The sequence below is a fragment of the Musca autumnalis genome, unplaced genomic scaffold, assembly GCF_047663935.1.
Source record: "Musca autumnalis isolate F117 unplaced genomic scaffold, ASM4766393v1 scaffold_2, whole genome shotgun sequence".
In the NCBI taxonomy this organism is placed as follows: domain Eukaryota; kingdom Metazoa; phylum Arthropoda; class Insecta; order Diptera; family Muscidae; genus Musca; species Musca autumnalis.
The window spans coordinates 13,488,274-13,497,695 of NW_027411755.1; the positions used below are offsets into that span (position 1 = coordinate 13,488,274).

A 9,422-nucleotide genomic window follows, 5' to 3' on the forward strand; every position below is an offset into this window, starting at 1 on the left:
GTCTACGATAAAAATATTTTTTTAAAAAATCCACGCCTGGTGGTCTACGAAAAAAATATTTTTTAAAAAATCCACGCATGATGGTCTACGAAAAAAATATATTTTTTAAATATCCACGCCTGGTGGTCTACGAAAAAATATTTTTTTTTTTTAAAATCCACGCCTGTTGGTCTACGAAAAAATATTTTTTTTTTAAAAATCCACGCCTGGTGTTCTGCGAAAAAAATATTTTTTTTAAAAATCCACGCCTGGTGGTCTACAAAAAAATATTTTTTTAAAAAATCCACGCCTGGTGGTCTACAAAAAAATATTTTTTTAAAAAATCCACGCCTGGTGCTCTACAAAAAATATATATATATTTTTTTAAATCCACGCCTGGTGGTCTACAAAAAAATATTTTTTTAAAAAATCCACGCCTGGTGGTCTACAAAAAAAATATTTTTTTAAAAAATCCACGCCTGGTGGTCTACAAAAAAAATATATTTTTTTTAAATCCACGCCAGGTGGTCTACAAAAAAAAATATTTTTTTAAAAAATCCACGCCTGGTGGTCTACAAAAAATATATTTTTTTAAAAAATCCACGCCTGGTGGTCTACAAAAAAAATATTTTTTTAAAAAATCCACGCCTGGTGGTCTACAAAAAAAATATTTTTTTAAAAAATCCACGCCTGGTGGTCTACAAAAAAATATTTTTTTAAAAAATTCACGACTGTCGGGGAATGGAAAAATCTTTTTTTTAAAACATCCACGCCTGGTGGTCTACCAAAAAATATTTTTTTAAAAAATCCACGACTGTCGGGGAATGGAAAAATCTTTTTTTTAAAACATCCACGCCTGGTGGTCTACAAAAAAATATTTTTTTAAAAAATCCACGACTGTTGGGGAATGGAAAAATCTTTTTTTTAAAACATCCACGCCTGGTGGTCTACAAAAAAAAATATTTTTTTAAAAAATCCACGACTGTCGGGGAATGGAAAAATCTTTTTTTTTAAAAATCCACGACTGTCGGGGAATGGAAAAATCTTTTTTTTTAAAAATCCAGCCTGGTGGTCTACGAAAAAAATATTTTTTAAAAAATCCACGCCTGGTGGTCTACGAAAAAAAAAATATTTTTTAAAAAATCCACGCCTGGTGGTCTACGAAAAAAAATATTTTTTAAAAAATCCACGCCTGGTGGTCTACGAAAAAAAAATATTTTTTAAAAAATCCACGCCTGGTGGTCTACGAAAAAAAAAATATTTTTTAAAAAATCCACGCCTGGTGGTCTACGAAAAAAAAATATTTTTTAAAAAATCCACGCCTGGTGGTCTACGAAAAAAAAAAATATTTTTTAAAAAATCCACGCCTGGTGGTCTACGAAAAAAATATATATATTTTTTAAATCTACGCCTGATGTTCTACGAAAAAAATATATATTTTTTAAATCTACGCCTGATGGTCTACGAAAAAAAAATATTTTTTAAAAAATCCACGCCTGGTGGTCTACGAAAAAAATATTTTTTTAAAAAATCCACGCCTGGTGGTCTACGAAAAAAATATTTTTTTAAAAAATCCACGCCTGGTGGTCTACGAAAAAAATATTTTTTTAAAAAATCCACGCCTGGTGGTCTACGAAAAAAATATTTTTTTAAAAAATCCACGCCTGGTGGTCTACGAAAAAAATATTTTTTTAAAAAATCCACGCCTGGTGGTCTACGAAAAAAATATTTTTTTAAAAAATCCACGCCTGGTGGTCTACGAAAAAATATTTTTTTTAAAAAATCCACGCCTGGTGGTCTACGAAAAAAATATTTTTTTTAAAAAATCCATGCCTGATGGTCTACGAAAAAAATATTTTTTTTTAAATCCACGCCTGATGGTCTACGAAAAAAATATTTTTTTTTAAAAATCCACGCTTGATGGTCTACGAAAAAAATATTTTTTTTTTAAATCCACGCCTGACGGTCTACGAAAAAAATATTTTTTTTTTTAAATCCACGCCTGTTGGTATATGGAAAAATATTTTTTAAATGTACGTCTGTTGGCCCAGTCGCCTCGTTTGTGTGAGTTGACGCCCTTAGACTCTTTTCTTTGGGAATACGATTCATTGGTTCTTACCAAAAAACCGAGTTGGAAGAGCTCAGATTGAAGGGAAGATTGAACGGGAATTATGAAATGTTTCGGCTGAAGTGTGACCAAGTTATCGAAAATTCGGCTCAACGTGTTGGCAGACGCAAAATTGAGCTCGCAGCTGGTTCCTTCCGATAATAATAATAATTTTATCAGCCATAGCGAATGATTAGAGGCCTTAGGGTTGAAACAATCTTAACATATTCTCTCAGCTGTACAAAAACAACGACAATAGGACTGGAGAATCTGAAGGGTACTACAAAAAGATCCCTAATTTAAAAAAAAAATATATAGCATTTTCGTGGGTGGATCCTCCAGAGTCAATTCCAAGCCCAGTTGTAAATGTAGGTTGGCTGAGGACTATGAGAAAGCCGAAACCTTACAAATCGATGATAAAAATATTTCAAAATTCTGGGAGCATTCTAAGAGCCCAGGAAACTATTCTTAAAAATCAAGGAACATGTACTAGGCAAAGAAAAATATTCTTAAAAATCCAGGAGCATCTACTAGCCCAGGAAAATATTTGTAAAAATCTTTGAGCATCTACTCGCCCAGGAAAAATATTCTTAAAAATCCACGAGCATCTACTAACACAGGAAAAATATTGTTAAAACTTCTCAGGACTCTACTAGCACAGGAAAAATATTCTTAAAATCCCCGAGCATCTGCTAGTCCAGGAAAAATGTTCTGAATAATTATAGAGCGTCTTCTAACACAGGAAAAATATTCTTAAAAATACCCGAGCATCTACTAGCAAATGAAAAATATTCTTAAAAATTCCAGAGCCTCTACTAACACAGGCAAAATATTCGTATATATCCCCGATCATCTACTAGCTCAGGAAAAATATTTTTCAAAATCTACGAGCATCTACTAGGCCACGAAAAAATTTTTAAAAATCCACGAGTATATAATAGACCAGTAAAAGAACTACCAAAAATGAATGAGCATCTACTAGTCCAGGAAAAATATTCTTAAAAATTCAGGAGCATAAATATTCTTAAAAATCCAATTGGCTCTGAAGATTGAGATGTCGGGCTTGATTGGGAAGCAATAATATGGTTTACATACACGTTCTGGCTAAATAGAGGTCTACGGATCTTGTTCCTCGAATAGTAGTTCCGTAACATGTTGAGCATATGTACGTTTTTATTAAATATGAGCCTTGTGCTCATCCTAACCACAGGAGCGACCATAAAGAAGTTGTCGAGAGGTATCGAAAGGGTTTTCTTTTCTGTTTTATAGTCGTACTACTACGGAAGCCTTTCGAAGAGAGATATGATAGATGGACTAGAGGAGCCATCGATTTGGGTAGATATTTTCTCCTCGTATCTTGAAAATTTATGGTGGGGTCACGCAAACTTCTCAGCAGGCCGTAACAATATGCCCACCTGGTCTCCAAGGTGCAGAGTCTCTAGTCGATATAATAATGTAGGTAATTGAAGTCGTAACTTAGGCAAAAGGATTGGCTCTGAAGATTGAGATAGTCGGGTTTGATTGGCAAGCAATAACATGGTTTACACACTCGTTCATTGTGAATGATGCCACAAGGGAGGTTCACATCATTTGGCACGGTTGTGCACGTGTAAAGATAGCGTAATATCAAAAGAAACATTATTCAAAACTCCACGAAGTCGTCGTCACTTTAGTAAATTTTAACCTCTTCTAATCAAACCTTTTATTCTTCCTCAGGTCTCCATTTGATACACATCTCACCGGTACCGAACAAACTCTATCATGTGAATATCTCCAATAACTACTTCACCGAACTCCCCAAATGGTTGAATGAATGTGAAATGTTGGAGACTTTGGATGCCTCGCATAATCAGCTGCAAAAGGTAACCGACTTCCTGCTTACCGGCAAAACCAATCGGATACGACAACTGAATTTATCGTACAACAATCTGCGAATCATAGAACGGCTATCGGAACGATTTCGTTTGCTGGAAGAACTCCAATTACAAAGCAATGAACTGCAATTATTGACCGACAATCTATTTGCCATAACCAAGGGTTCACTGAAGCTGTTAAACTTATCATCCAACAAGCTGCAAATCTTACCACCCATAGAGGAAAAAGATTTGCAGAACAGCGAATTTGTGCTGGAACGCCTTTTGGTGACAAGCAACAATTTGGATGATCGCATTTTTGACGTATTGAAAGAGGCTAAAAATCTGAAGCTGTTATATGCTGCCTATAATAAGATCTCGGCAATAACGGAGGGGTGTTTGGAGAGGTTGCAAAACCTAGAGGAGTTGATGTTGTCGGGGAATTTGTTACAACAAATACCAGAACAAATTTGTGAGCTGAAAAATCTGCAAGTCTTGAGGGTCCATTCGAATCTCCTGCTAATTACCCCCACCCTGAGTAAATTGTCGACTTTGCGAGTCCTGGATTTGGCCCACAATCACTTGGACCATTTGGATTTGATGAGTTTGGTCCCACAAAATCTCAAATACCTGGACTTGTCGTGTAATCTACAGCTGCAGGTGGATGAGCAGCAGGTGAACGTGTGCCGCAGTCAACGCAAATGGAGTTTGGTGGATGTATCGGGAAAGAATCGCATTAATTTGCCCACAAAGAAGACGGCAGAGACCAAAGATTCGCATGCGGGTCATAAACCCCCTTGGTTGGTGGGTTTCTCCGAGACCCCTGGAAAATGGCGCAAACTTTTGGTCATCCAATTGAGGGAGGGTAAATTTCGCACAGATGAGGCTCTGTTCGGCATGTTCATTAGCGCCAGCAACACATCTTCTCACATTAGCAAAATGGCTCAAATGATTCCCAAGCTATTGCAGCAAGAGAGAACGGTCAAGGAGAATATGGGTGATTATATGAAATATACCCTGCTGGGAGCACAACAAAAGTCGGCGGATAAACCACCCGCCGCCTCTTTGCTTTGTCACATATCTCGGGAAAATACTCGAACCAAACTTGACATGGTTAGGCCTCAAAAAACCAAGCGTTACGTTTTAAGAGTTGCCAGTTTGGGTGATATTGGAGCCTACCTGATAAGGCGTACCAATAATATCCAACTGATTGCCAGGCCTGCCACACTTAAAACCAGCAGCTCACAAACCTTCAACGATCCCTCTGTGGCCGAATGGATCCTGGGGAATGACGATGAATATCTGGTAATCTGCAATACTGGCGTGCGGTCCGTTCTTGACATTGATCGCATTGCCCGAGAAGTGCGCAAGGAAGAGAATGTTGTGCTGGCGGCCAAGCGGGTGCAAGATATTGCCCAAAGTTTTGGCGCCGAGGGAAATCTAAGCGTTATTGTAATACGTTTCAAGAACATAGGCACGGATGTGGATCACCTGATCAAGGAGCTTAAGCAGACGGTACGACGAAAGCCTCAAAGCTTGGTGGCCAACTCCATGAACACGGCCCTCCTGCCAAATGTTTGCAAAAGGGCTTGCTGTGATCGCACGCTAAATTGTAGACATCGTTTTGCTGGTACCACCCGACAACTACCCTCAATTGCGGGACGCATTGGCAGTGATCGCTCCTCGCCGAGCGGACAAAGTGACCCAGCCTTAAGTGTTGCCAATCCCAAACAACTAGATGGTGACAACGAATACATTTTGGCTCATGCCCGCGTCCTGGAGGAGACCACCGAAATGGAAATGTTAGATGAAACTGATTCCGCCCTTTCCGAGGAACAATTTAAATGCTGGGAATATATGCTGGAACAGAATACCCAACTGCTGTTCGACAAGGAACTGAATACCATATCAAAATCTTTTACCAAAAATCGCAATGCCGACAGGAAACGTTCCACCCCCGAGCGGTATGATTACAAATCGAATTTGTTAAAGACAAGTACCCCAAAATTTATTTCCACCAGCTCACCCCAGTTACTCTACTCGGAGGTCAAGAAAACCAATGTGGGATTATTAAATCCAGCTGCCAATCCCTTGGCCAACAGCTCTCCGGGCACGAGTGGTGCTCCGCAGCAGTCACAGGTCTCATTTCTTTCGAAACATTTCGGCAGTGCCAGATCATTTGGTGCGGGTTACAATTTCTTTTCGGATTCCAAAAGCCGCGATTCCTTGTCGAGTGGTATTGGCTACAGCAAGTTAAGTGGTGGCCCCAATGCTGCCTATTTTGGTTCTTTACAACGTCTGATGCCATACAATTTGGAATATGATTTTGCCGTGACCCAAGAACGCTCCTATCTCGATGAGGATGATGACGATGATGATTTCAATGACCATGAACATCGTATGCGTAAATATTGGGGTGTAGCCACCACGGAACTTTGAGCTTGTGGTTGTCGTTGTTGTTTTGTAAATAAGAAAATAAGTTTTTGGATATTTGTTTAAGAATACTCAGTTCGCGGAGCCTGTAAATTTTAGAAGTAAGAAAATGTAAGGAATTAATAAAGAAGTTACTAATAGAAGAATATTCTTGTGGAAATACTTTTGACTTAACTCCGTAAAGATGTGGTTGTTTTTGTAGTAACAGTTCTTGTTATTGTGAGGTCTTCTCTTCTATAGAAGCCTCCCATGGAGGTCTTCTATTCTATAGAAGCCTCCTACGGAGGTCTTCTATTCTATAAAAGCCTCCTACGAAGGTCTTCCATTCTATAGAAGCCTCCTACGGAGGTCTTCTGTTCTATAGAAGCCTCCTAGGGAGGTGTTCTATTCCATAGAAGCCTCCTAGAGAGGTCTTCTATTCCATAGAAGCCTCCTAGGGAGGTCTTCTATTATATAGAAGCCTCCTACGGAGGTGTTCTATGCTATAGAAACCTCCTACGGAGGTGTTCTATGCTATAGAAACCTCCTACGGAGGTGTTCTATGCTATAGAAACCTCCTACGAAGGTCTTCTATTCTACAGAAACCTCCTGCGGAGGTTTTCTATGCTATAGAAACCTCCTACGGGGGTCTTCTATGCTATAGAAACCTCCTACGGAGGTCTTCTATAATATAGAAACCTCCTACGGAGGTCTTCTATGATATAGAAACCTCCTACGGAGGTCTTCTATGATATAGAAACCTCCTACGGAGGTCTTCTATGCTATAGAAACCTCCTACCGAGGTCTTCTATGCTATAGAAACCTCCTACGGAGGTCTTCTATGCTATAGAAACCTCCTACGGAGGTCTTCTATACTAAAGAAACCTCCTACGTAGGTCTTCTATACTATAGAAACCTCCTACGGAGGTCTTCTATACTATAGAAACCTCCTACGGAGGTCTTCTATTCTATAGAAGCCTCCTATGGATATCTTCTATTCTATAGAAGCCTACTATGGAGGTTTTCTATACTATAGAAGCCTCCTATTGAGGTCTTCTATACTAGAAGTCTCCTATGTAGGTCTTTTATACTATAGAAGCCTCATATGGAGGTCTTCTATACTATAGAAGCCTCCTGTGGGATCTTGTATACTATAAAAGCCTCTTATGGAGGTCTTCTGTACTATAGAAGCCTCCTATTGAGGTCTTCTCTACTATAGAAGCCTCCTATGGAGGTATTTTATACTATAAAAGCCTTTCATTCTATAGAAGCCTCCTAAGAAGGTCTTCTATTCTATAGAATCCTTCTAGGGATGTCTTCTATTCTATAGAAGTCTCCTAGGGAGGTCTTCTATTTTATAGAGGCCCCTACAGAGGTCTTCTATTCTATAGAAGCCTCCTACGAAGGTAATCTTTACCTTTCTAGGGATGTCTTCTATTCTATAGAAGCCTCCTACGGAGGTCTTCTATTCTATAAAAGCCTCCTACGGAGGTCTTCTATTCTATAGAAGCCCCCTACGGAGGTCTTCTATTCTATAGAAGCCCCCTACGGAGGTCTTCTATTCTATAGAAGCCCCCTACGGAGGTCTTCTATTCTATAGATGCCCCCTACGGAGGTCTTCTATTCTATAGAAGCCCCCTACGGAGGTCTTCTATTCTTTAGAAGCCCCCTACGGAGGTCTTCTATTCTATAGAAGCCCCCTACGGAGGTCTTCTATTCTATAGAAGCCCCCTACGGAGGTCTTCTATTCTATTGAAGCCCCCTACGGAGGTCTTCTATTCTATAGAAGCCCCCTACGGAGGTCTTCTATTCTATAGAAGCCCCCTACGGAGGTCTTCTATTCTATAGAAGCCCCCTACGGAGGTCTTCTATTCTATAGAAGCCCCCTACGGAGGTCTTCTATTCTATAGAAGCCCCCTACGGAGGTCTTCTAATCTATAGAAGCCCCCTACGGAGGTCTTCTATTCTATAGAAGCCCCCTACGGAGGTCTTCTATTCTATAGAAGCCCCCTACGGAGGTCTTCTATTCTATAGAAGCCCCCTACGGAGGTCTTCTATTCTATAGAAGCCCCCTACGGAGGTCTTCTATTCTATAGAAGCCCCCTACGGAGGTCTTCTATTCTATAGAAGCCCCCTACGGAGGTCTTCTATTCTATAGAAGCCCCCTACGGAGGTCTTCTATTCTATAGAAGCCCCCTACGGAGGTCTTCTATTCTATAGAAGCCCCCTACGGAGGTCTTCTATTCTATAGAAGCCCCCTACGGAGGTCTTCTATTCTATAGAAGCCCCCTACGGAGGTCTTCTATTCTATAGAAGCTCCCTACGGAGGTCTTCTATTCTATAGAAGCCCCCTACGGAGGTCTTCTATTCTATAGAAGCCCCCTACGGAGGTCTTCTATTCTATAGAAGCCCCCTACGGAGGTCTTCTATTCTATAGAAGCCCCCTACGGAGGTCTTCTATTCTATAGAAGCACCCTACGGAGGTCTTCTATTCTATAGAAGCCCCCTACGGAGGTCTTCTATTCTATAGAAGCCCCCTACGGAGGTCTTCTATTCTATAGAAGCCCTCTACGGAGGTCTTCTATTCTATGGAAGCCCCCTACGGAGGTCTTCTATTCTATAGAAACCTCCTACGGATGTCTTCTATGCTCTAGAAACCTCCTAAGGATGTCTTCTATGCTATAGAAACCTCCTACGGAGGTCTTCTATACTATAGAAGCCACGCACCTACAGAAGCTGCAACGTTGGAAGATATAGTAAATCATCTTTTTCCACGCCAAAAGGTAACATCCTGGGAAACATTCGACCCCGGTGGATGCTTCACATACCCACCCTTTACACTAACGGAGATAAGGATAGCCGTTTCAAAATTTGAGGATTCTAAGGCTCCTGGTTAAGGCTGCATTCATAACGCTGCAGTTAAAGAAGTTGTTGAATGCTGTGGTGATCAACTGCTACAGCTGTTCAACTCCTGCCTGCGATATGGATATTTCTCATCAATATGGAAAAGGCAAAGGTTAGTGTTATTACCTAAAGAAGGCAAGCCACTTGATACACCATCATCATATCGG

The 9,422-nt window shown here is 40.1% G+C and overlaps 1 protein-coding gene across 2 annotated transcripts in view; it reads left to right on the plus strand.

The window, feature by feature from the left end:
- Phlpp (PH domain leucine-rich repeat protein phosphatase) overlaps window positions 1–6,515 on the plus strand; it is a 28,057-nt gene extending 21,542 nt beyond the window's left edge. The window contains exons 2-3 of one of the 2 annotated variants that reach the window (XM_073967060.1): window positions 3,803–5,903; window positions 5,961–6,515. In XM_073967060.1, the coding sequence (XP_073823161.1) occupies window positions 3,803–5,903; window positions 5,961–6,378 (2,519 nt within the window). In that variant the 3' untranslated portion in view covers window positions 6,379–6,515. Of the gene's footprint in view, window positions 1–3,802 lie in introns of both variants that reach the window. The other variant, XM_073967059.1, reaches the window with a different exon arrangement.
- The last annotated feature ends 2,907 nt before the right edge of the window (window positions 6,516–9,422 follow it).